The sequence below is a fragment of the Coturnix japonica genome, chromosome 11 (assembly GCF_001577835.2).
Source record: "Coturnix japonica isolate 7356 chromosome 11, Coturnix japonica 2.1, whole genome shotgun sequence".
Lineage (NCBI taxonomy): Eukaryota > Metazoa > Chordata > Aves > Galliformes > Phasianidae > Coturnix > Coturnix japonica.
In genome coordinates this window covers 1,291,859-1,318,921 of record NC_029526.1, presented here as the reverse complement: position 1 = coordinate 1,318,921, position 27,063 = coordinate 1,291,859, and the positions used below count along the sequence as shown (strand labels likewise).

At 48.6% G+C, this 27,063-nt stretch overlaps 1 protein-coding gene across 8 annotated transcripts in view; it reads right to left on the bottom strand.

Moving 5' to 3' along the window:
• Nucleotides 1-27,063, bottom strand: part of PLEKHG4 (pleckstrin homology and RhoGEF domain containing G4) — a 72,447-nt gene that overhangs the window by 31,958 nt on the left and 13,426 nt on the right. For 7 of the 8 annotated variants that reach the window (XR_001557649.2, XM_015873800.2, XM_015873804.2 and 4 more), the window contains exons 2-10: nt 25,805-26,002; nt 19,013-21,155; nt 14,438-14,653; nt 11,157-11,280; nt 10,804-10,897; nt 6,300-6,386; nt 4,429-4,545; nt 2,259-2,357; nt 1,508-1,656 (exon numbers count right to left, since the gene is read on the bottom strand). Coding sequence is in view for 7 of the 8 variants with exons in the window: in XM_015873800.2 (XP_015729286.1) it covers nt 1,508-1,656; nt 2,259-2,357; nt 4,429-4,545; nt 6,300-6,386; nt 10,804-10,897; nt 11,157-11,280; nt 14,438-14,653; nt 19,013-21,155; nt 25,805-26,002 (3,227 nt within the window). In the remaining variant the exon portion in view is untranslated. Of the gene's footprint in view, nt 1-1,507; nt 1,657-2,258; nt 2,358-4,428; nt 4,546-6,299; nt 6,387-10,803; nt 10,898-11,156; nt 11,281-14,437; nt 14,654-19,012; nt 21,156-24,994; nt 25,074-25,804; nt 26,003-27,063 lie in introns of those variants that run through there. The other variant, XM_032447167.1, reaches the window with a different exon arrangement.

Below are 27,063 nucleotides of genomic sequence, written 5' to 3'. Positions count from 1 at the left end.
ATAAATAACTTCTTCCGTCTGCTTTCATTTATCCTCCCCAGGCTGGAGAGAGCCTCACAGCACACACACCCCATTCATACTGGCAGGCAGAGAATATGACCCAAATTAATCAGAGAACACACTCCACAGCCTCGGCATGTGCTCACAAACACCACGCAATCAAAGCACTGCGTGTGTGTGTTCCACCCCTATCCTCACTAAGGTAATCAAAGCAGTAAATTATCCTTTGAGGCTCTGTCAGGTCAGGTTTCAAAGTTGATAATTTCCCTGCACACGAACACATGTTTAACTTAAAACCAAAACAAAACATAAAACGCATACATGTTCCCCTCATTCTCTTAAGACTGTGAAGTTGCCGTGTGTTGCTTAAAAACAGAACAAAATAAAGCCACACAAAACACAACCGCCCGCATTATCTTCACCTCTCTCATGTCTGAATAAATATGCTCTGTTGTCCTTATTCTGCCCAAAGCTGCACCAGGAGCACTGTGTGGCAGATCAGCAAGAGAAGCGTGCCCCTGTGGCTTGCCAGAGCTGCTGCAGGAATCACAGTTAGCATGGAGAAGAAACGGTTACAGTGCTTGTCCCCAAAACATCCACCCCTGCCTTTCCAGCGCAACTCCCACAGTCATCCACTTGTCAGTGAGAAACATTCTTTCCCTTGCACTTAGGTGAGACACCCTGCAAGCTATTTTCTTATCTTCCCTCTGTTCCCTCTTCTAAAACCTCTCTGCCTGTGATGGCAACAGAAAGCTTAATTAGGGAAGGCTGCAGCTGTGCGGGGCCGTTCCTCACTCCCCACCACCCGCTATGCCCCGGCCATACCCACGCACCAGCACTTATCTCACACCCAGGCTGGAAGCTCTGGGCTGCAAGGGAATGCCTCGCTGTTTGCACAGCACATAGCACAGAGGACTTCACACGCTGATAGGCTTCAGGTGTTTGATAGTACAAACAGGAGTTGTGCAATGCCCCGGGGATTTCAAACAGCTGGCCTCTCTCATTCCCCTGCTTCTCACAGGGATTCTGCAAGTGGGCAGCGGATATTTGCTGTGCAAACCACACCAATGTGAGAAGAGATCAGAGTTTGCAATAGCCAGAAAGCACTCCCCTCAGCTAAAGGTCCTTGGAAATCCCCTTCATAAGGAGTGCCCTGGCAAATCATGCAGCCTTGGACCCAAACATCCATTGCAGACACCATCAATTACAATTTTTGCTTTAGAGGCACAAAAAGTATCCTACCCTTCCCTCACTACAGAAGGTGTGGGATTTGGTTTGGAAAAGAAACCTAAGTAACCATCTAGACGAACCCACTCACCGAGTTTAGAGAAAAAGCAGCCAGCATAAGAGTACAACTCTTATGCTTTTCACCTTCATTTATCAACAGAAGCCCTTCCTACCCAAAAAACTGCTCACTAGATTGCACCAATGGGTCATCTCCAAGAATGCCACTGCCCACTTGGTGCTCACCTCCAGCTCCTCTTTTCCCCCCTCTCTGGGGGCTCACCTGTAGTCCTGGGTAAGGGTGACACAAGACTCCTCCTTCCTCAGCCTGGCCAGTAGTGCTCCACCCTCCAGCTGCAGCCTGACCAGCCGTGCATCCTCAAGAACATTCTTCATCAGCTGCCTGTAGTTCCTCAGCAGCACAGCAGCCTCCTGAGGGATTGCAAGAGTGAGAGGAGATGTTAACACAACATAAAGTGAAGAGGGAACCAGTAAAAAGCCAGAGGCCAACCCAAACCAAACCACATCTCACCTTGTCCCACCCTAGGAAAGAGGGAGTCTGGTTCCCAGGGCTGTTTCTCTCATGCCTGCCAAGGCCAAAACGATAAACAGCATTCCCTATTGCTCTCAATACTCCATCCCACCAGACTAAAACTGAAACCCACTCCCTGTTGTGTTCTACATGCTGGGCACAGAACCATTTTTTCATCCTTGTTTTCCTCTGACAGCTAACTCCTGCTGTTCTCACAGCCTGGGCCTGCTGAAAGATGCATACAGGAAGATCCAGAGAGGCTCCTGCAGTTATCTTCCACCACTGTGATGCTGGGATACAATGCAGAACAGGCAGCAATTTCCCACCACACCAGTGGTTCAGAAGCTTCTCAAGAGGAGGGGATAATGCTTACAAACAGCTCTCAGAATGACCTGCCTCTACACCTTTCACATTCAAAGTTAGGGCCTTTTTGCAGCTCTTCAGCTTCCTGCTCTCTGCTGCCCCCAGCTCACCTCTGGTGCAAGGTTAGGGACAAGATTACCTCAGCTCTTTCTGGTAATTTTCCAGATTCCACTTTATGAATGGCTCCCTGGAGAAAGGCAAGAGCCCCTTGGCATCCCTGTAGCAAGTGTTCCAGTTTCTGTAAGAGAGAAGGACAGAGGCAGAAATTAATGTCTCACAGCTGATGAGAAAGCTACCTTTTCAGCATGCAAAAGATTAAATGGAAGAAAAAAAAGCCAAGAGAGGATCAAACACATGAACCCAAAGGTTCAACTGCACCATTTGGCAAGGCTGGATGAGCAGAAAGAGGCCCACGAGCCAGCACAGCCTTCAGATGCATTACTCTGTATGGACCTTGCAGACTTCATGGCGTGCCTGGACCATGCTTTAGAGAAAAGAAAATCAGTGCAATTACGTCCCACCTTCTTCTACAATTAGCATTTCTTCTAACTTCCCACTAGGATGAATCACTGCACACTCATTTTTGGAAGAACAAAACTTAGAAGTAGTACTTGGAATCTCTATACTTTAAATTATCCCCTCTTCTTGCTAAAAGTAGTGTAAATTAAAGGGCAGGAAACTGGAAAGCTTCCACAATTAAAGCACCTTAAAGTACCAGCAAATCTGAAGGCACTTCTCTCTTCTGGGGAAAAAGAACAACCCAAAGAGCCATTTCACACATAGGTGAGAGAAGACAGGACTTTCCTACAAAGTCATTGTTAGAAGCCTAAAGACTCACAGATGCCACCTTCCAGCCACTGAAGGGAAGAAAAGTTATTCAAAAAGAAAAGTAAAGAAAAGGGCAAATGGTAAAAGCTGCTGTTTGTGTTCAGTTGAATTCAGCCACCTCTTTGGAGTGCTGAACAGCCCCAGAGGGGACAGATTAGCAGGCAGGATGCAGGTGAGCTCACCCAGGCAGGAAATAAACGCTGTTTGCCACACAGCTGCAGATCTACAAGGGTCATTAGCACATCCAGTGCATTACATAAACAGGCAAGCCATACAGACCAATTCCGACACCAAATCCCTTTGGTAACATTGTGCACGTTGTAAGACGTGGAAACAAGAGGTACTCTGATACCAAGCTCCTTTCTGCAAGAATTATCCTTCTGCACCTCAGCTTTTCTCAACTCCATCCAGAAAACTAATCCACATCCTCTTGCAAAGCCTGTCTGCTTCCTCACTGCCAAACCAACCTCAAGTTCTCAGATTCTATCCTAGGCACAGAGACTGGGCTTCACCATTTCTACTGCATCAGCATGGGGTCAGTGTACTTACAGATGAGAGTTTAAAAACAAAAATGGTCCAAAAGTAAATTGGGAAAGCTAACCTCTGGCAAGTGCTAAGCTTCACTGCCACCAGCAATATGACAATATCATCAATAATATCACAACCTGCTTCAAATCCCACACTGTGTGCCACACAGCACTCCAGGCAGTGAGATCAGAGCTGGAAGACCACCGAATCTTTTGGGAGCGCAGGAGGCAGGGTGAGCCAGTCAACTGCAATGTGGAGACAGCCAATTTGTGTGCAGCTTTACAGAGATCTAATCCTGTCTCATCTCAGTGTGCCAGATCATGTCTCAATCCAGCTTTCACATGCTCAACAAGCACATGATCCTGATCCACAGGACTTATGCTCCCTTCACGACCAGAGTGTACAAGGGGATGATTATTAGGGCCACAAATGCTATTTCTAGAGACTTTTGGCAGTCCTGCATGGCCAGCAAGACCTGCAATCTTGCCAGATATCACCAGCACATGCAGTGCTGATGGCTGCAGTGCTCTTTGCCGAGGCACCCTCCCATATGAACTGCATCTGGCCGCTGCAGTTGCAGCCCCTCCATCCCTGAGGCTTAACCTGGTTCAGCTCAAGCACTTGCAGAGTGCACATCACAACAAAGGATTCTGTTTCTTCTTTCCCTTCAAAATATGGTCAAATCTGAATTAATACAGTTCAAGCAGATGAGTTAAAAGCTGAAGTTCCTCCAGCTATGCTAACAGGCCACAGGATACCTCCATGTTACGAAGACAATGTTAGTACTCCTTTGACAACAGAAATGGTCATTTGCATGCACAGCTGTTACAGGAAACACTGCCCTTCTGTGCTTTGTAGGCTCAGCTGCTCACAGGCTCCACTCTCTTGCCCCAACTCCTTCAGCAGGCCATTCCCTTCTCCCACATAACAAAGCACACCAGACACCCACTTACCATGCGGAAACTTAGCCAGTCCCGGTGGCAGTATGGGAAGGTCCCGTCCAGTTCCAGAGGCAGCTGTGAGCTGTCTATGTGCTTATGGAGGGATTTCATGGAGGTGAGAATTTCAAACTGCATTGAAACAGAATGGGAAAAACAAAGCACATTTGCGTTAAAGGCCACTGAGTACAGGCAAGGAGGAGGGGAAGTTAAATGAAGAAATGCTGTCTCTTGTTATCTTGCCTAAAAACAAGGCACGCTGTGTATCTGTATGAAGAGAAAAAAAAAATCAGTTCCCATCTTGGAGCAGTTTGCTGTGCAGCTTAGTGGGTGAACCCTGAGGGAATGCAGGCCAAAACACGTCGTTTCACCAAGCAGAACATCTGTGATGGAAGTCTGGCAGCAGCCAGCCTTCTCTAGCTATATCCAAAACTTCCAAGTACAAGCAGAGCAACTCAGCTCCCTCATATGCTCTCACACTGGGTTGCAATTTGCATTTGTTTGGAGAGCCTGAGAGTCTAAATCCAGCCCCCAGCTTCCCCAGCTCACTTCCTGGAAAATCTGAGCCTCTCTCTAAGCTGTCCCTACCCTCAGCTCTCCACTCACCACAGCAGCTATTTGCTCCAAGTGTTTCCTAGATCTCCACACTGATAATTTGCTTTCTCCGAGTCTGTAGTACCACAGCAGAGCACTCTGGAGGGACAGACAAGTGCTTCTGAAGGTAGGTGGAAACCAGCCCAGACACCAGGAGTGCAGGTGCAGAGAGTTAACCCAACACACGCACTGCAAAGTTTTCACTTCCATATGAAATAGTGAGGATGTTTCCAATTCCTCCAGCATGCCCAAGTCTTTATTAAGCTTTGTTCCGTTCCCTCCTACACGCTTTGGATCTGCTCAGTGCTTTTAAGTAATGCCTTCTGGAGCTCTCCCTGCACGCACACACCTGCAAACACGGAAATGGACTAACAGCATTTGCTGTTTGTTAGGCTTCCAGGGCAGCATGCCACACACACAGCAAACACAACGCTGTCCTCCAGGGTCAAAAAGAAGGACCGGGTCTACTTAGAAACCGAGAGGATTTCTGTGATGGGCACAGGATTTCAGTCTACTCCTGCAGCCTGGAAGAGTCTTGGTGCAGAGGGAGATGAGTAAGATGCAGCCTGATGCTGAGTTCAGTCACCACAGACAATTAGAGAGGCTAAAAGCCTACATTTCATACACAGCTGTGGAATACCAAGGCACATTTACTACTTCTAGCAGGGGCGTATGGTGATGCTGTGATGATCTTCCCTCCTCTGTTAGCACCTTCTGTTACCCTTCCCAGATATCTCAGCTGCAGGAGAACCTCACATGCTTACACGTCTCCTCTTTCCCCTCCTGCAGAAGTCTCTCAGCCGCTGACAGCAGCAGCTACAAGGGGAGGAAACATGAGATAAGCAACAGCCTGTAAAGCAACAAGTCCCTTCATGGGATGGAGTCCAGGACTGAGCAGAATGAGATCTCTTCCTGACCAAGGATTTCCTCCATTGTTAGGAGGACAGCAAGAAAAGCCTCTCTGTTATTGTTAATGAACAGGCTCCTCCATGCATCTCTCCACATCCCCAACAAACCCCCTGCATCTCAAGGGCCCCAGCAGACTGACATAATTAAGGCAGACACGTCAGTGCTGGACTTGACAATAAACACAGCAAGGCAGTGATTGGTTCAGCTCACAGGAAATTTTACAACCCCATAAATACCACACCCGCTAAGAGACTACAACCATAAAATATAAAGAACTAAAGAGATTTCATGTGAGAATGAGCATTAGTGGACTAAGAACTTGGAGAGTTAAACACAGGATAACAAGAGCTCCCCAGCAACCCCTGCACAAACGGTTTTATTACCTGTCCTGCTGTCGGCTTCTCCATCCGAAAAGTCAGATCTCTTTCAACCAGAAGCAGAACTCCGTGAATACAATGAGGATCCATGTCCTGCAAAAGAACAGAGGGGAAATCCCATCACCTGTCCACCCAGGATGCTATGGAGAATCTACTGCACCAGTTTTGTGCAAAAGACTGCAATTTCAAAGGGACTTGGTACTTCAAAGGTACCTGGAAGCCTGGCAGGCAGGCACTAGGAACAGGGAAGGCTGTTCTGCAGAGCACCAAGGCCTTAAGGTAGTTCACTTCACATCAACTAATCTTGCGGTATTTAAGGAAGCAATGAAAGAGGTCAGGTCTTGGCTCCCCTCACTAAAATGCTGCCTTATATGTATGGAAAAGAATCAGCAAAGGCAAAAATTCAAAAGAAGTAAATTCTTTGTGGACACATCAAGGGCATTTTTCCTAACTGAAAGGAAGTGGTTTTTGTTATTTGGACATACTGAGCCTGGCAGATGTAACTCAAGACCTGTGACCCAGGATCAGCCTTCCATTTGCAGAAGCACTCTACAGGAAAGCGAGAAACAGACAGAATGACAGCAAGGCCAGCAAAACACAGCAGAAATATTCGGATCACAGAGACAGGACCAACTAAATGACACTGGGATATGAATTGCAAGGAGAGGCTGTTATCCCTCACTGTTAGATAGAAGCCATTCCATCTAAGTATTGTGTAGATGCCCACTGCAGGGTCCTTTAGAACAGTGAGGAAAACAGCCCAGCTGAAACACCTCCCAGAGCAGTGAGAGGTTTCTGTCTTCTCAAATCCCTTTCTCCAAAGCAAATTAATCACACTTCCACTGCTCTCTGTACACTGATCAAAAGGCCAGAAAGAACTTACAGAAGAATTAGGCTGAACTGAGTAAATACTAAAGCTCATCTGAAGAGAGGAAGGGAGGACATTAACGCTGCTGCAGCAGCTCTGAGTTTGGTTGCTCAGAAATATAGAAGGATTCAGCTGTGTTTGTTTGCTAGGAGGTACTGAAGGATGAGAACACAGAGCCAAGATTGGTCACAGAGCTATGAATTAGATAAATGTATTATTTCACAATCCCTCTTATACTCCAGCAGTCATAAGACATACAGTCTAAGAGGATAAGGGTAGGGGTGGTGTAACATAGGCTTACAAGAGCCCAACACTCATTTGCTTGCGTGTCGATGTTGAAAACAGCAGCTGAAAAACCATTTGCAGGTTAAGCTGGCAGGGGAAAATTTCCAAGAGAAAGCAAAATTTCCAAAAGAAATTAAGTATTTTTTGCCACAGTTTTTTTTCCAGTCTCATCTAGCCATGAGGATCCATCTATGTGGCATTCAACAACCCACAGGAGTGCTCTGGGAGGCAGGCAGAGCTGGAAGCAGTGGGGTGCTGCCTGCAGAAGCTTCCCTGCAAGTCTTCATACCATCTCCTGCCTCCGCTAACAGGTCCAGCTGTGTGGAAGCAAAAACACAGCCCATACCTCCAAGGGACATCACATTTCCCATCATAGCTACAATATGGACATTAAAGGAACAGAGCAACATCAACAGTGGTTCAGAAAGCAACAGGACAAACATTGACCCTTTTACTTTTTTAAATGAAAGGATTTTCTTCTTGCAAATGCTTCAGATCACCTTCTGGCTTCCTCATTCAAGCCCACAGCCAACCTTCGTGCTGGCAGCATCAAGCGGCAGTTTGGGCAGCCTTGCTTATGGGACACCCCCCACATACCAAGCTCAGTCTTGAAGTGGGCACTGCTCATAGAGTTGTATGAGATTCCTGGTCTTTAACATCAGACCAAGGTCTTTCACACTACTGCACTAACAGGGCACGTAAACACAACCCTTGAACAGCAATAGGATTACACAGAAATTTAAACTACTACTCTATCTCTGCCTTCATAAACAGGCTTCTCCTGCCCCAATCTAGTGCAGATCCAGCAGATTAAGGATTAAGCATTTGCACTGACATGCAGTACTCAGAAGCATCTCATTCTAAGAACTCAGGCAGAAGAAAATCCCACAGCTGTTTGTTCTCTGAAGTCCAGCACACACTGCTTTGTTCACTGAGGCACAGCAAAGCTCAAAGCAACAGGCTCCCACAGCTCAGAGCTGGTGCCAAGCCGTGACCAAGCATCAGAGCAGCAATCTCCTCTGCACAAATCCTGCTCCAAAGCTTTATTACACAGCTTCCCCTGGAGAACAAAGCATGATGCATTTTGCAGCACATAAACGCTGCATGCTTCCCCTTTCCTACTCTGTACAGTTTCTCCTCCTCAAGTTCACTTTGCCACAGCACTTGATATTGCATCTGCTCCCAGTGCTGTCTGGGACAGAAAGGCTTCCAGCAGTTTCCATGCACCCTCATTCTTAAGAAGATGGAGAATAAAGTCTTGTAGAACACAACTGAAGGCAAAGAGGGTGAGAAGGGCTCCCAGGGTGGCTCTGGACAGTCAGGGAAAGCTACCTGCAAGCTGTCTGTTAGTACTTAATAACTGTTCATATGTTCACTGTGGAAAGATGGAAAATGGAAGAGCTATTTCCTCAGCTTGACAAATCTTGACCCAGAAATATCTGGGATGAAATTCTTCTCTCCCCAGGGAGGCTCTATAGGGTTAATAGATTCGAGCGCAGCAGCAGGAAGGGACTTTGCATGAGGTCATCTTTGCTGTGCTCATCCGCTGTGAAGCGGTGCTCCTCACTGCTGAGTGAAGAGGAAAGCGTCCCTTCCAAACTGAACAAGCGACATCGGCTCTCAGATCTTAACAGATCCCACCAGCATTTTCACAGCAGGCCTCAGAAAAGCCGTGTAAACAAAGCCCTGCTGAGCAGAGAGCAGAACAGCAGAGAGATGAGCTCTCTAGACACAGTGTGCCAGATAGAAGAGAAACTGGGCGGTGTAGCAGGGATTTCAGAAAGGACCCCAAGGAGATCATCTGTTACCTGACCTTACAAGCCTAACTTACTGATTGCTCCCACATCCGTTGTCCAGCAAACGCTGCCATGCTCTAGAACACTTGACTTGCCTATCTTTACTTTGGAGCAGATACGAACAGTGTTGTGGGATCACAGAAGTAAACGCTAGGCATCCCCAAGAGGCTTAGTAGAGCCAGGGGATCATTCTTGTGCCAAAACCAGACAGTGAGTTAGCTGAGCAGGTCTTGTTTACAGAGTCTGCACGGGAGGTAAGGACCAACAAACCACAGGCAGAGCAATCAGCCTGTCAGTCACTGTTACCTGGAGCACACATTCAGTCCAGCAGTCTCTCTTGCAGCATACCAATCCCTGCTAGCTAACTGTTGTTCTACCCTCTACTTAGAGCTAGACTGACATCACAGCAGGATATTGCACAGGTAGTTTAAATAAAATAATTTATATAGGCTTTTCCTCCCTCCCCATTTCAAAGGATACGAAGCATAGAGTGACGAGGGCTTTATACCTGCTGTGTCCGGTGACAGCAAAGACCTACCAGTGGCCCAAAAGCACAGCATCTCTCGACATGCTGCTGTTTTCCAAATTACCCCACTAAAATACAGCCATGCAACCTACATGGAAGCATTCAAAAGCTTTAGCAAGCTCACTGCCACGTGGACAGAACAAAAAGAGAAGGTACTTGCTTGTTACCTCTGCAGGACTGAGCAGGGCACCAGATTACTCCTTCAGCACGGAGAATGAGCACATTGATAGCGCTCACACCTCCACCCAGCCCAGGAAGCAGGAGGACTCTGACTCAGCCCCAACGCTCAGATGTGGCACTGAAGCACATAAACCACAGGGACACCAGCCTCATTAAAACATTGCCCCATTCCAGTCTGCAGAGCTTGAGCCCTGAGAGACCCACGCTCTGATTTAAAAGGAACACCTGCTTAAACAAGATTAGTCATAGCTACAACCCAGCACCTCCTCCGGCTTTCCAATAACAACAGACAGAAGCAATCTGGGACCAGGGGCAACACAACCCACTTGCTTTCCAAGTGATTGATACGAAAGCCTTTGACCCAAAGCAATATAGAGTTACAGCATGTCCGGCTCCCATCCTTCACCACCAGCCACACAAACAGCTGCATGTGCTCTTCCACCTGGTACTACACAGTGCCTTTCCCTCCTCCTGCAGGAGGCAGAGGTTTCTCCTCCTCCTCCCTTCTCTGTGATGAGCTACAACCCCTGCCTGTTTCACCTAGTCCCAGTGCAGCAGGCAGCATCACCACACACTACAATTTGTGACAGCATTTAGACTCAGATACGGGGCTGTTCTCAGTGCAGAGATAGAAATACATCAGAAGGGGTGGGGAGGGGTGTTCTCTAACTCAGGCTTGCTTAGGTTTTTTTTTGCTTTGTCTGCAGTCTGGCAAGTTCCTCAAACAGGGTTGGGTGCATAACTCCATCTCCCTAAGCCAGGAAGCAGATGGAGACATAAGCAGCAGATGGAGATATAACCTCCAACCAAGACAGCAAGCCAAGAAGCGTTCCTTTGTCTGAGCTCAAGGATCACCTGCAAAATGCTGAATGCCTTGAAGAGAGCAGGAACTGGTGAACAGCGACGAGCATCCACGAGAACAGTCAGACCCAAAGCCTGACACTCAGGTCTGCAAGGACAAAGAGGTACCATTAGCCAACAGTGACAATCAGCAAGTCCATGAAAAACAAACCCTTTGAGGGTTTGAGGCAGAAACATTCTCAGGGCTTAAGCCTGCTCCATTCATCAATGGTTGAAAGCCTACCAAGTCACTGACAAAGTTAGCCTTACTTCTTATTAGTTTCATTATCAAAGTGAAAAAGCTTTGGTAGAACCCACATCTGAAGAGCACATTTTCTTTCCCCTGACAGCCCACGAGTATCACAAACCTTGGGATGCTGTGCAGGTACAGAAGGAGGCGAACCAGCTCAGTGGTGTTGCAGTGAGGGTTTAACCAGGCTGTGTTCCTTGTTGTTATTATTGCCACTGCACGTCCCGATTTATCTCTGGTACCTATAAAAGAGGGAGAAACAAAAAGTCACGCAAGGACATCAGACTAACAGAGCCTGTTTCCAGCTGTGTATGTTTCAGATTTCCCTGCTGTCACCTTCATCACCTCCCTAGAAATGCTCTGCAGAACCAGACAGAGTCTGTGTTACACAACAGTGTGGGCTACAAACACACCTTCAAAGTACGTAAATGATGTCCAAGAATAAAATAGCTGAGCACTGCTCCAGTAGCTGAACTGTGCTTGTCCTTCTCAGGGCAGCGTTCAGCTTGGACTGTTCTCTCCTACCCTAACACAAAATCCTCACCAAATTTGGCAGAAGTTGGCTAATGATAACACAACCTTTTGACAAGAGCAAGAATCTAAAGATAAATAACCTGACACCCACTTGTGTTAACAGTATCACATGCAGTCCCACACTGCTCATCACGGCCACATACTCTGCCCACTGCCCATTTCTGCCCTACCCTCCATCCCTAGGAAGGAGCTATGAAACTTCTGCAGGGCTCCCAAGCTCCTCAGGAAGGAACAAATGAGGCCCAGCCACCATGATGGTGCTATCAATTCTGCCTAGGGAATTGTTAAGGCACTTCATGGGCCACATAAGCTGAGCTGTGATACGCTGAGGAAGGAGAAACCCCTCTGCTTCAACTAGCCACAACTGATGCCTTACTCTTGCCTTTCAGAAGTCCAAAGACAGCTTATCACCGGACACAACCTGCTCTAGGAGCTCCCAAAACTAAGTGACATTCCAGCTTTGAACTTCAGCCATTGAGTGAGCCTTGAGAACCATGAAGAAAAGGACTGGAATTACATCCAATCTCCTCTCCAGATGTAAAGAGAGGTAACAAGAGGAGAACACACTGCTATGGAAGCCCAGAGCTGTGTCATTCAAACCAGGCAAGGCCCGTGGAGGGAGCCTGGCTGAGCGACCACCGCTGTGAGCTCAGGAAGGTAAATGATCCACAGAACTGCAGGGACTGCACCTCTATTGTGTGAAAAGTAATTTACAAAAACAGAAGGCATTTCCTGCCATACAAATTGTGTGAGAGAAGGGAAAAATCCCAAGCGCAATACAAAAGCAGAGGTGTAGGGAAAGCTTTCCTTTACCACAAGAGATAACAGCCCTGGGCCACCTCTCTCCCCATTCAAGGGAGGAGTGAGTGAGTTGGGAGGTAAACTAGATGCAGATGGACAGCCCCAAGCACAGAAATCTGCCCTGGTGTGATCTCAACCTGCCACAAGGACGCGACTTGAGTCAGAGCCATGCACGCAGATGGGCACCATTTAAAATCAGGGCTTTTTGCCTCCCAGGGTCAGAACAGTGGCTCAGACTTTCCCCTGCTGATAGCAGGGTCAGAGGCTTTGATTGCCTCCATGCTTCAGGAGGAAGACTGAAGTCTGGACACCGTATTATCACAGAGCTGGAGAGCTATATCATCAGAAAGGGGTTCATCAGAAGAATTAAAAAGGAAAGCTCTCAGTCACAGCATAATGGCACGATAACTAGTCTCGTTGAAAGCCTCCTTGCTGTGAAGCATCATCTCTTGTCCATTAGGGAAGCTAGGCACCACCAGAACTTATTAAACCTTTAATTAGCACATATGAGCCTAGGAAATTATCTGACTAGGTCAAAAAAGCAACAACAGGCACCAGGGCTATGACTGCTACAGTGTCATGACATACAGAGACACAGATGATTCAAGAACAGAACACGGGAATGGAACACTCCTGGAAAGTTTCTAATTCCATCACCTACAAGTCTATTAATTACTTTTTATTCTCTACTTGCCATAAAAGTCATCCTCTCTAATGCAATTAGTGTTTCATTACCAATGTCTAACATCTGGCATTTAACTGACTGATGCACACATTTCCTCAGCCATCAGTGGGCAAACTTCACAGGAGAGAAGATATGTCAGTCAATCCTATATCACTCCTCTTTCAGCCCAAATCTCCCTTGGTAGCACTGAGCCCAAACCTCACTTCTTCAGCTCACTCTAACTGCACATCCTTTTTAATCTCAGTCACCTTAGGAGGTTAACATCACTGCCAGTCTCCCACCACAAGACATCCCTCCAGGTACCAGATAGGCTGCCAACCTCTTCCACCCCTCCTGCAGGTATCAGAACATCCCAAACCACTCCTCTCCGCTCTTGAGGCAATACCTAAAATGAAAGTAGCTCCTGAGCTCACTGAATGCAGCACCTTCCTGCCCCACAATGGACAACAGGGAAGCAGACCCTTGGGGTGAGCAGCTGCTGTTTCTCTCAGGAGCAGCACCGGAGAGGTAAACCTCACTTCCTCTGCTTAAGTAAATATCTGGTTGAACACAAAGACTTCTTGTTTGGGCCCTGCACTCCAAATGATCCTGGCTGCTCTGTCCAACAGCCTCAGCTTTGTTTACCACTCTGCCAAAACTTGTCCCATCCAGAAGTTTTTATCTGCAGCAATTCAATATTTGCTGCCGTATCAGATACAAACACTGAATAAGGTTTGACCTACAGCTGATCCCGGCAGAACAATTCTGGGAAGTCCTCCCATCACAGCTACTTTTGTCAGACGCTATTTAGCCACGCTATCGTTCATCCCACACGTTGCTCATCCACAACTGCATCGGGATGTTCCTTTCAACACTCTGTGTAATGAAATCAAACTTGTTAGAGGAATCTTTTCTACCCAGGGAGCTGCATTTAATCAACCAAACTTCTAATTACCAAGAAGAAAACTGGTTTTACCAGAGCACTGTCAAATAGCCTCTTCCACGCTCTCATCCTCTAATTATCTACCAAGTGAATCAAGTTCCTATTGTTTTGACCAGGTCCGATGTCAGGCCCAACATATCATTAGCTGGATACTCACTCTTCTTTCTGAACGAATGGTATGAGCCTACAGATTTGGCATTTCTGACTCATACGTGCTTTGTTAACGTTTTAAGACTCCAGGGAGCGAGCAAACATGACTTTCATGGGAGGGAAATTCTACTTCCTGCCCTTCCCATTCAGAAACTTTAAGAGAATTCAAAACTGTTACTTCAGGAGAGGTTTGGAATGAAAGGAACAAGACCGGCACAGACAGCAGCACCGAAAACCTGGCTATCTCCTCTGCCCCCCCACAGCCCCACACCCCCCCCCCCAGCCACATTCTGGCTCAGCTACTCACCAGGCAGGCAGGCAACTCCACTCCTGAGCACTTCAGGGTTCACATCCTTGACTATGGAAGGTGCAAAGCGGCCGCCCCAACCAGCCCCAGGAGCTGGGGATCTGGGGGGACTCACAGCTGCTGAGGTTTCCTCCAGGGCACAGGCTTGACCTGCTGGTTTCAATCCATCTGCGCCAGATGCTTCTTTTACCACCTCTGCCCTGTCCAATACCATGCCTGTAAGACAAGCAGCAGTCAGAACCTGGAGCCCAGCTCCACCCAGAAAGGTCCCAGGGTAATCCCACACTGGGGAGGGACAATGTGCCCCCAGCACCGTGCAGCTCCCAGTCCTCATGCCAGCACTGTGCATGCTATAAACCAGTTGTAACACGAACGCTGCAGCATTTAATAAAACAACAACAGTTTATCATGAAGTTTTCCAACTCTAACAGCTCACTTCAGAGCAGGATTACTGTAGTCCGGGACATTGCTGAAGGTAATGCCTGGAGCACGACGTGTCTGCTGGCAGCCCCAAGTCCGGAGCAGCACAAATCCCTGGCAAAGCTCCAGCAGCACGAGCATTGCAAAGTGATAAAGCAGCTTCTGACAGGGAGAGCTGCTCCAACAGAGCACAATGACTCCCCCGACACCACATGCAGATTGCTTCTTGAAGACGCAAAGCCGACTGGAGGCTGACAAATCAGTTGGGAATTGGCCAGCAAAGAGACCAGAGTTCTGCTCGTCCAGACTTTTGTAATTAACAGTTCGCCTGAATGGCGAAATTCTATTTTAAAACCCTGAAGAACAGAAGGATGAAACCAATCGGCATCATTTGGGAACTGGAGAGAACAACTTCACATCCCTGACACTTCAGCTCTAAAGAACAAGTGATCAGATTCATCTGATTCCAAAGTTAATTGGCTGTTACTGCACACAAATTAACACCAGTTTTCTCCCCACTTTGAGTTTCAGTTTTCATGTGAAGGCAGCTGGAGAGAAGAAGAATTCTCCCATTTCTCAGCACAGTAATGGCAGCAGTGTGCCCTTAGGATCCTAAGCACACAGCTATGCTATCTATATCACTGCTGGGCAGAGGCACATGCCACAGCAAAAAGGCCATGCTCTGCAAATCACAGAACTTCAGTATCTACCAATAGAAATCAACCACCTTGTAGAGAAAAGAGAGTGTTTATTTGCTTGCTATGAAGTCATATACTTTAATTGCTATTTAAAATTGACTTAAACCATCCTACCTTCCTGCTGCATCAACAATGCTGACACTTGACTCAGTTTATTTACCAACAGATTCCAATACTTCATTAAAGAGCAGGATGGGGAACAAAGCAGTCCTTGAAGTGGCTTTCAACACAAGTTTTTGCAGCAAAGGAGATTTGCAGGTTGAGGCTCAGCCCAAACTGCTTTCAGAACTGCTCAAGTGGGTAAGAGAAGTGCCCCAAGGAGCAGGGCTCAGCATGCAGAAATACACAACAGGGAGAGCCCTGAAGCAGTGACTGAGTGCAGCCCAGCACCCTGCTAACATCCCTCTCAGGGACCTGGGAGCTCACATAGCATTTGCTGGGGTGACGGTTTGAGGCCTCTGCACCATCCTGGGATGCAGCAGGGCTAAGTCTGCTCCCAGTACTACAGCCTCTGTTTTCCACTTAACAGGAGGTCACTACTTTGGGCAGTGCTACCTTATCTTCCCAAGGTGGGATTTAGAGGGGCACAGCCTATCCTGTGGATAGGGGACCACCAGGCCTAAGGAACCACAGCCCAAATGTTTTACATTAAGGGCTGGTAGATTCGTGGGAAAACACGTTCTCAGGAGGTTGTAAGACCTGGCAACAAGCACACACATAATTTGTAGTAAAGGAATTTGCATCACATGTAGGAAGCCTCTGAACAAGACCTAAAGGTAGCATTCAAAGAAGATGAGAAAGGGAGCATAGCTACACTGAAAGAACCACACCGAGCAAGAAAAGGACCCAAATACACATGGCAGCCCTGCACTGGAGCTCTCTTAGGAACAGAGGAGAGAGACCCCAGGAGAGAGAGGGTTTCATTCAGCCCACCAGGCACAGCTGTGCAGCCTCTGGAGCACACAGGCCCCAACCTAACCCACCCTTCTCTAATAGAGGCCAGTGGCGGTGTGCAGACCCCAGCACACAGTTTGCTATTTGCCATCTGGGGTGGAGGCACCCACTGGAGCGGAAATTGTGGAACGCGGAGGATTACATCAAAAAGCAAAATGAGAACTGGGACAGCTCCATCTGCCATGGTTGCAGGATCCACCTTTCCCTGAGGTCAAGGAAGCGGGAGAGGAGGATTTGCTTGTGTGCATTTCAAAGAGACATTAGCATTTCTCCTGCAAACTGCCCTGCCATTGGTATCCTCCATGCTAACACCCTGCAGGAACGCGGAGAGGCACTGGAACGCCCCAGCAGGTGCTGCTGAATGCACCCCTGTGTGGTTCCTCAACCAACTTCTTGACTATCAGGTTATTTTCCACTCCCAAAATACAGGAATTCTCCTCCAGGGAAAGCTGCAAAGTTTCAGAATTCACTTCAAATTAGCTGCAAGGAAAGGAAAAAGAAATAAAGTATGTTTTCCGATGTAAATTTCAAGCCATCAACTCAAAAGAGGTCACATTTTCCCAACATCTTTCCAAGCTAGGTCATATTTACACATAAAATAAGCTCAGTTTGTGAATGGAAATGGGAGGAAGGGGAGAGGATCGAAGGATGAAGTGGGCACTGCAGATCTGAAATGGGCATGGGAAGCTTGGGGCTGTGCTTATATATGGTTTATGCAACACAACTCCAGTGAGCAGCCCCAGCAGCAAAATGACCCCAACAAGAGCCAGGCACCAAGAGCTCAGCTCACCTACAGACTGTGCAGCTGGAGAAGGAAAGTGCTTCTGTATGACTGAGCATGGGACCTTGGCTTCACTGTGTAACTTCTCTTAATGATCTGAGTACATTTCTGAGGGTTAAAGGGGATGAATAACTCGTTTAGATCTCCAAGTAATCAAATGTAACAGATTCAACTTCTTATTACAACAGTACTTAAGAAACACCCCCCAGTTCTGAGCTGCCCTGTGCCTTAACCCTAAAGCCAACCCCTTTTCTGATGACTGAGGTATCACCTTTTGTGCTACAGCCTTTTCCCACTGCAGTGCCATGACATGACATCACCGGAATCAAGCCACAGACACATCACTTCTTTCAGCCAAATCCCCAGAAACATCTGAATTGCCTTTCATTCCAAACAAGCTCCACACATGCCCCAGAAGGGTCCATCACTGCTGAAACACACAGCAGCAGCCAAGACTTGTCCTGCTGAGCAGGGAGAACGTGGTGCTATCTCATCCACAAGCTGGGCTAATTGTAGGCAGAAGAGACAGGAATGCAGAACAATCAGCCAGCAGGAGCCATAAGGAAAGCAAGCACCCAGCATTCCCCACCACCACCACCACCTCTTCAGAAACTTCAGAGCTGAGCTCTTCACTTCTCAGAAAACAGATGCCCATCACTTGCTCCAAAGTATCAGAGATGCCCAGCAGCAGTGGGCCTGTCTAATCACTGCATTAGCTTATTTAGTGCAGGTGTAAACAGAAGTTTCCCATTCATGAATAAAGATCCTCCATTAAGGAGAGGTCACACTGAGGTCTCTGGTGAAACGTGACTTCTGGACACGACTGTACCTGCAGCCAAAGTGCTGCATCCAAGCAGATACCGGCCACGAATCTCTGCCAGCTCTGTTCCCCAGACATGCTCCAACAACGTGCACCTGCACCTCCAACCCTTTCAAGCATCCTCAAGTTTCAAGCCAGATAATTTTCCTAGCCAGGGGTCTCAGGGAATACAAGCTGCTGAACTGGAATGGCATGCCTCCTCCGCTATGCACACTTCTCAGAATGATGCACAGATCTAGCTCCAGCTTTCCAGACTCAGCAGAGCCAACATCATGTCTGTGGGACTACATGCTGTCTGTTACAAGAGGCAGAGACCTGGATTGCCAGCATCACTTCTTCTCAAGGGGAACAACAGTTCCAGCACAGCAGTGAGACCTTAAGAAGCCTGGGTAACACTCCTGCTTAAACATGTTGTTTAAGAGAGAGAGGGAGGGAGGTGGAGAGGGATCCCTCAACTCTGCAGCTCTCCTCTTGCAGCAGCTGGCAGCACACACACACCTTCAGTGATCTTCAGGTCATGCTCCATAGCAAGTATCTGGCTTTGCCATCCACTGCTGCTTCACCTCATCACAGTCAGACTGCCACAGCTTGTACCCCGAAAAGCCAGCCTCTCTGCTCTCATGCACACACACATCATGCAACAGGTGGAGGTCACCAGCCATCAGCCCAACTTTGCTTCATAGTAACGTAAATTCACGAAGACTGTGGAACAAAATACTGCAATAAATCCACCTTTACTGCAATAAATCCACCTTTAAAGAGAAAGCCATGAAGAAACCTAATCACTTCCCTGTGGCTTGTGCTATTATCCCAAAGCCTCCTGGTACTTGTCAGCAGTAGCTCCCAAGCACTTCGCTTTCTGCCTATGTTATCAGTCAGATAAATACACAGACATCCTGTACCTTTAGGAGATGACGCTTCTGGATCTGCCTCTGGGTGGGAGTGCAGAGCAGTGGGCTCCATGTTCCCCTCAGCAGGTCCCGAGGACAGTGGTCCAACCTCCAGCTCCTCTTCTATGGATTCCAGTGTTGTTAAGGCTACAGCCTTTGACCTGTCCACATCAGAACAACTGTCTTGGTTCTCCCCCTCTCCCTGCAAGTCCTGTGCTAAAACACCCTCTGGGTTCAGCACAGAGTTCATTTCACTTCCATGGCCTTGGTTTCCTGTCCATCCTTGTGGATCACCACACCTCTCTTCAGACCTGTGGCTTCCGAATTCACTCAAGTCTTCTGCTTGAGCATCAAGACCCAGGGAAGATCCGCTGGTACCTGGCTGTTCTGCCACCTGCTCGCACTCTGCTGGCAGTGCAGTTTGGAGCAGTGCGGTATCTTCAGCTTCCTTACACTGACAAGCAGGGACCTCTTGCTCTTCACCATCTGGAAGCACTCCATCCACGGGAGCACTGGTAGAACAGCAACTACAGCTACTCTCATGCTCCTTCCCAGCCTGCACTTGTTCAATCTCTTCGATGTCCTCAGGGCTCTCTCTTCTTCCCACCACTATTTCACCTACTTCTCGGTTCAACTGCTCTGGAGGATTTACCGGAGAACTACAATTTGTTTCCTGATCAGCACAACAAGCTCGGACTGCTGCTGCATCTGTCATGTTCCCTGAAGGAGAGCCTCTCTCCACACCCACAGCTGAACTCTCAGGTGTGGCAGGCAATGCAGTGGCCTGGACTGGTGCAGCACATTCACTGGCACTCTGGCAAGAATCATTGGGACCTTCCTTCAGTGTGCAGTGTGGTCCCAAAGGCTCCAGGACAGACCCAAGAGAGGGATCCACCTGCGTCACCTCATGCTGATGCTCTGTCAGCAGTTCTCCATGCTCTTCCATAACCTCCTCCTCAGCAGCAGCACCCAGATTTGCTTCTGGGCTCCGCTCCAGTATTTCAACACCAGGATTTATGCTAGAACCATCGCTTTCTAATTCCATGTTTCCAGTAGAACCAGTCATTTGTGCTTTGCAGCTGACACCATCTCCAGCACACACGTCATCACTGCTGCACGGCGCATACTGCCAATCAACAGAGCCCTCGCTGCAGGCCTCCTGCTCTTCCACACTGCAGGAAGGAGCTGCAGTTGCAGGAGAACTGTTTCCCATGCTCCCAGGACCACCTGGCAGCAGCTGACCCTCTGGACACAGCTCTTCACATGCCGTCGTTTCGTTGCTTTCCAAAGGAATTACATTTTTGAGAGCTTCAGGAGAAGAGCTCAGAGCGTCCATCTGACAGTGCTCCTTTTGCATAAGTGCTGAGTGAACTGAGTTCTTGGAGTAGGTGCTGTCTTGAATGACAATAAATCTGTGCTTGCCTTTAGACGCATTCACTCTCGTTCTAGGCTGAGTCAGATAATTTAAAGCTACTGACTGGGTTAACGAGCCTGTCTGTGGTCCAAACCGAGGCAGCGAAACTTGAGCAAGCTCAACGTACTCCCCTTCAAGGTCACTTTGCAAATCCTCCTCAGGAACAGCACTGGAACACACACCATTGACAACAGCTTCACCTGACCGTGGAGCTGGGCTGCTAACAACCAGGTTGTTGCAAGTTGGACTTTGTTCCTGTAGGTACTGAGATTCTAGGTTTGGCAAGCTGCGCTCAGCATGGTCCATGGGGAGACACAAAAGTGAAGGTTTCCCTGCTGTCTCTGGAGTGATTATATTATTTTCAGTTATTTTGGGTTTATTTATAAATTCCGGATTAACCACGTTATCCCAGGGAACGCGAAATATTTTCTCATCAGTGGTTAGTAAACAATTTTCCAGTGCTATACCCATCCGCTCTCCATTGATAGTACTCAACCATTCCAGAGTAAAAATAGAGGTATAGGAAACTTCTGGAATCACAACTTCTTCTACATTATGCTTGTCTTTTGCTAAACACTTCAATACAATCCGTGGAGACTTCTTCAGATAGGGAACGACCTGCAGGTAGAAGTCACCAGGCTTCAAGATTCGCCAGTCAATGGAAGCCAGCTGGACTACGATCTTCTCGTGAATGCACAGGGGCCAGCCCTCGTGGCGAAACAGCAAGCCACAGTACTGAACCTAGAGAGAAAACAGAAAGCATGATCAGCAGCAGGAACACAGCTCAGCTCAAGCTTCTGGATGGGAGAGACCACGCATCTCTTTTACAGAACACTTCAGCAATAGCATAGCTGAATTTGGGGTCTTTGGCGGTTAGCGTAGGTGAGTTCTCTGTACTTATATTCTCTTTAAAAAGAAACAAACACACACAAAAAAGATAATTTGCCATCACAAATCATCAGCGCCTCAGGAGCTGAATACACACCAGCCATCTGCCACAAGCATCAGGCTTACTTAAACCTCAGTCAGCCCAGAACCCTGGGGTGCTGATGTCAGGAGTTCCCACTTCCCAGTGCTCAAGCAGAAGACCTCTTCTTTACCTTAGTGCTGCAAACGCACAAAAACATCTGTCCTCAACCATTCACAGCCTAAGCAGAAGTACCAAGTATACTTGAAACTAACCAGGAAGAGGCTAAAGGTGCAGAAACATTACTGCACAGAATGCCTCCACTCAGCCCAGTGCTGCACGATGCTGTCTGTCTGGTAAAGGGTCCTTAGGCTAGATGTGCTGTGGGGGAGGGAAAGCCAAATGAAGATACTAAGCTCTGAGGACTCACTTCTTCTCCTGAACATGTGCTGCTGACGTGCACAGTGTGTTCCATCTGATTTTGGTTGAGTCTAACTGAGGAGCACAAAGCCAGGTAAAAGGCAACACAGCTGGAGTGTTTGAGAGCCTATGCAAAACCAGGTGGAGACAAGTAGGGTTCAGTAGCAAGAGATAATCGTAAACCCACCAGTGAATGCAAAGAGAGATTGGTGCAATAAAACAGGAGAAAGGAGGCAGCAGAGCAGGACCTGCACAACCAAGCTGTGCAGCCCAACCTGCAGAGTCCCAGTGCTGTTTCTAGCCCTGAGACTCTCAGCTATTCCATGCGTTCTTCATGCAAGTCCATTCACAAATGTTCTGCACCCAGACAGATACTGGTCTGATTCCCACCAGAGTCAGCTTCAGATTTCCAGAATTAGCCCTTATTTTGGTTCAGGTTGGTAGCAAAACACACCGAAGCACTGAGAAGCAGCTCCTGGAGAGGCCCGCTAGGCACAGACCTGCCCAGTTTTCTAACTTACACTCATGTTTTGAATGTTTCATTTTAGCATTTCCTCCACGTTTGCATTTAGAAGTCCTGTTACAGACATAACAGGAATTCCCTACACCTGCAACACGGGCACAGTGTAAGAGCCTTCCAGCTCCCTTAGACATCCACCCTCACCCCCAAACACAGCAGCACCCAGGACTCCCCCCTCCCTACCCCCGCTCCCCCTTGCTCCCCCCCCACGTACCTTTTTCCTATATCTAAAAGGAAGGGGGGAAAAAAAAGCAGCAGTGACTCCAGGCATCAAACAAGACAAGCCTTAAGATAGCTCCCAATTAAGTAAAAGTTCACGGCTGAACCGTCTTGACTCGATTATTTACAGCTTTATCACAACATCAAAAAGTAAAAAAATCACTGCTTTGAACTCAATTCTGTTGGGGTAAAATGAGGTCTAAATCAAGCCACAAGTAATAACTCATTTTCTGTTTCATGACTGACTTCAACCTTCTCTGACAAGACAAGGTCTTAGAAGGGATTCCCCCATAATGGATGTAGTAGTTGAATTGGAAAGCTGTCACCTAGAAACCCAGCCGTGTTAGGATTAGCAGCACTGACTTCAGGCCTTTTATCTTGTTCCTCTGCATGGTCACATGGAAGCCATGACAAAGGTTGCTATTTAGAAAAGTGCTGGATTCTGCAGGCCAGACAGATGGAAGAAAAACAGTTCAACTCAAACAACTTGCCTTGCAGCAGAGAGGCCACAGGACTGGAAGCAACCTCCTGGATCCTCACACACACTGAAACAACAGGTGCTGGCATCAAGCGATTTAGTCTCCGTGTTCCCCAATCTGTACCTTAAGCCAGCTGGGTTTCTTACCCTCACTGCACCCAACTCAGGTTTAGTAATTACTCCCCACAACGCCTGCTGCCAATTCCCCTGCCCACCACTTTATCACAGCACATGCTCACACTGACTCTTCTATCACACAGGCTTCAATACAAAGTGGCACAGTTCATCTTGTGTAATACACTTACCCACCTCCTCCTCCTGCTATTGCTCATGTCTCCCAGCCTTGTTTCATCACAAACTGGTCATCAGCACACTCTTACTTTTCATGCCAAGGTCACAGATGAGCAGCAATACACATCCCATGACTCCCGTTCCCAACCCAGTTTTCACTGCAGCACACACACACACAAACCCCCTTCCTTTCACCAGTTGTTTTTGCCCATCTTGTAATGCTTGCATAAACCTCCATCCCTTTGACACAGTCGTTAACTTTCCATCCCACCCAGGATAAATCCAAAGACAGAGTGCCATTCTATGGGAAAGGCTGTTCTTACACTACCTGCCATGGTAAACCATTTGAAGGCTCATTTAATTCCTTCCTCACTCAGTGGCTGCTGTTGCTGTATGCTCAGCTTACTCTCTGTGCTTTGTTGCTAGCCTTGACTTAACAGATTCAACACAAATCCCTGTTACCTGTGTTGTATGGTAACTTCTTCCACATTCCAGGAGATCAGCTGGTCCTTTCTGCTCCCATTTCAATCACAGCACATTTACTTCTATTCTCTGCACAACCAGCCATTCCCACATGCTGCATTACTACCAGAAGAAGCTCAGATAAGACTGTTTAGTTTGGAGGATCTTACTATCTTTATATCCTAACTCCGAACTCAGAAATCTGCCTCCCTTTCTTTTCTCTTTCCATTAAACCGACTTTAAAAACAAACCCTATATGACCTGACACACTGCTTGTATCTCAAACATGAGTGGATCAGAGCTTTGCAGCCCTCTACCTTCGTGCTTTCTGATCTCCAAGTCAAAAGTATCTTCTACAGTCCCCTTCCTGGATATATTTAGCAGATGAAGCCCTCCTCCTACAACACACAGTTTGCAGAAGTTGCTTTATCCATTCACAGCTCCAACAAGCAGGAACACAAGTCCTTCCAGAGCCCAAATGTATCAGAGGCTTAAAACTTTATAAGCAGAGCACACTTGTGCTGCTCCAAAAAGCACCTTCAAAGAGAAGATGATGTGAAGAGGCTTATTTCAGTTGTTTTAACATTTCAATCTGAGGCTCAAGCATTTTTTTGCTCTTCTCGTGATCTGCCAGAGCCAAACCAGGCTGGGAGGGGAGTGCCAGGCTCTGTGCCCAGCAGCTGCAGCCAAGAACGCTGCCTTACAGGAAGGAGCTGGTGACCAATGACAAAGGTATCACAGAGGTCCCAGGGCCACTGAGAACAGCTGGGCTGGAAGCAAGCAGCCCAGTTAGCTCAGGATCTGAAGGCTTGTAACGAAGCCTGGGTTCTAAGCAGAGACGCTCTGGCAAAGCCTTTCACACACACCTAGAGATCACAGACTTCTGGTTCCATCACACTCAGCTGTGGCCCACGAACTCACCTAACACTTCATTGTGGCCTTCCAGTACTTGAAGGGAGCATATAAACAACTGTTTATAAGGATGGATAGCGATAAGACAAGGAGAAATGGTTTTAAATTGAGGCAGGGGAGGTTTAGGTTGGCTATTAGGAGGAGGTTTTTCACCCAGAAGGTGGTGACACACTGGAACTGGGCTCTCCTTCAGCCCCACTACAGCCTGCAGCCTGGGGGGGAACGCTGCACCCCCAGCCCTCGCCAGGCCGCACTGCCCACAGCTCCCCGCCTCAGGGCCCAGCGCCCTCACCCTCCCACCTCACATTTCCCCATCGTCTCCCATTCCCCCTCCGCTGTCTCCCCGCCCTCCACCCACCCCGGCTCCTCACCTCCCGCCTCACGGCCCTTCGGGGCGCCACCAACGCCTCAGGGCGGCACTCCCGCCTCTCTCAGCTCCCCTCACGCCCATCAAGCCATGCTCGCGTTCCTACTGGCTCTCACAGCCTCAACCGCCCTCCTATTGGCTGTTGGGCAGCGCGAGGCCCGCCCCCCCACGCCCTACTCCGAGCGCGGCCATCGGTTGTGGCGAGCGAGGCTTCGCGGCTCCGTGCCCGCGGCGCCATATTGCCGCCCACCGACACCCACACGCAGCCCACAGCGACCTCCATCGCACTCCTTGTTTCTAACATTGAAGCCTCCCCAATAGTAAAGCCCATTCATCTCGGTCTCGCTCTGGCAGTAACGTGACTCCTTGAGGCTACGGAACCAACTCAGCCATCATGGGCTGGATGTGGCTCTGGGCAGCTTGGTCTAGTGCCTGACAACCCTGCACATAGCAAAGGGGTTGAAGTGAGATGATCATATAGCAAAGGGGTTGAAGTTATAGTGATCCTTTTCAACCCAGGCCGTTGTATGATTGTATATTCAGCTCACAAAGGCCTCCCTGCCAAGCCCCAAAGCCTTCCACTCAGTATTCCTGCTCTGGAAGGTGAGGGCACCGCTCCACATCTGATCTCAGCACGGTTTGCTCTCACTAATAATGGTTATTCCTCAGCTGTTTCCTAGCTGTCCGCCCTGCCCTCCCACCAAGGCTGCTGCAGACGAGCTCACGCCTTCTGCCAGGCACTTCACATCCTCCAGCAGAAAGAAGGTTGACCAGCAAAGCCCTAAAGAGGCCGCGGAGAGCGTGATGTACTTACACAGGCATCCTGCTGAATGCACTGCAGGATGTGCTTGGCTGGGATCAGGAAGTCTATGAGGTAGCGCAGTCCATCCCCACGGTACGTCTTCTCCACCACATCAAACACTTGGCACAGCACGGTGGCGGCCGTAGCCTCGAACGGAGGGTAAAGAGCTGATAAGGTGCTCTGAATGCAGCCGTCCAGCGACTCCGAGTCCTGCCAAGACACAAAGCGTTAGCGGTGCGGCAGCGCGGGACGCCCCGGCCGGCTCAGCCACCTCCCATTGCAGGAGGGGTGAGGATCAAAGCAGCAAACCGCCGTCCTTCCTCCTTCCTTTTGGCACTGGCAGCTTCAGGTGGATTCAAAAACTAACATAAAAAACCCCAAACAAAACAGCTCTCCCCAAAGCGCTCACACAGCGCTGCGCACAGCAGAGAGATTCCCCTGCTTTTGCTTACGCAGCAAGTCGGTCTTGCTGAGCTGGGTGGGGCTGCTATTAAACCATTACCGCAGCACGTGAGTGCGTGCGAGCGAGAGAGAGTGTCATGGGGTGGATGGAGCACGGCCCTGCAACCCGCCACCGCTGCTCGGATCCTCTGCAGGGCAAGGAGAGATGGAGGGGAACGATGGTGCCGATGTGCTGCAAACCAAAGTGCTGCTGGAGCCGCTCGTTGGTGTGATCCTGCATCGTTCTCACTGCAGGCTCTGAGATGCCTCGCACACAGGATCGCAGCCTGCACGGACAGGACCGCCCCTGGTGCTCCAGCATGCACCTCAGTGCCCGTTTCCTGCTCAGGGCCCAGGTGATGGCTTGCAACTTCCCCTTCTCGGAGCCAGCCGCAGCCTGCCCGCGTTGTCAGAACCCATTCCAGTGCTGGAGGCCAAATTGTGAGCTGCTGCATGGGTGCAAGTCATGAGAGCTTGCCAAGAAATAGAACAAAATACAACAATCTGCAGGCATCTTTACTGCCTTTTTGTTTTCCAGGGGACCCCTCTGGCTAACCCGAAGCCAGTGGGAGTGAGCTTTGCTCTGGAACCAAATGCAAGTTTACTCAGGTGTGTGGCCAGATCCTCCTGTGATATAAATCCACCTCCTTTCACTAGACACGGTGAAAGCATTTGAGCCTCTGGCCCAGAAGCCTCCAGCCTCCCGCAGAACAGGAACAGCTGCATGGACATGCCTGAAAACACACCTCAGTTCCACAGCACGATCCAGAGAGAAAGTTAAACAAAGCTCACGTTGCCAGCAGGGACCAGCAGGAGGAGGGAGCGGGAGG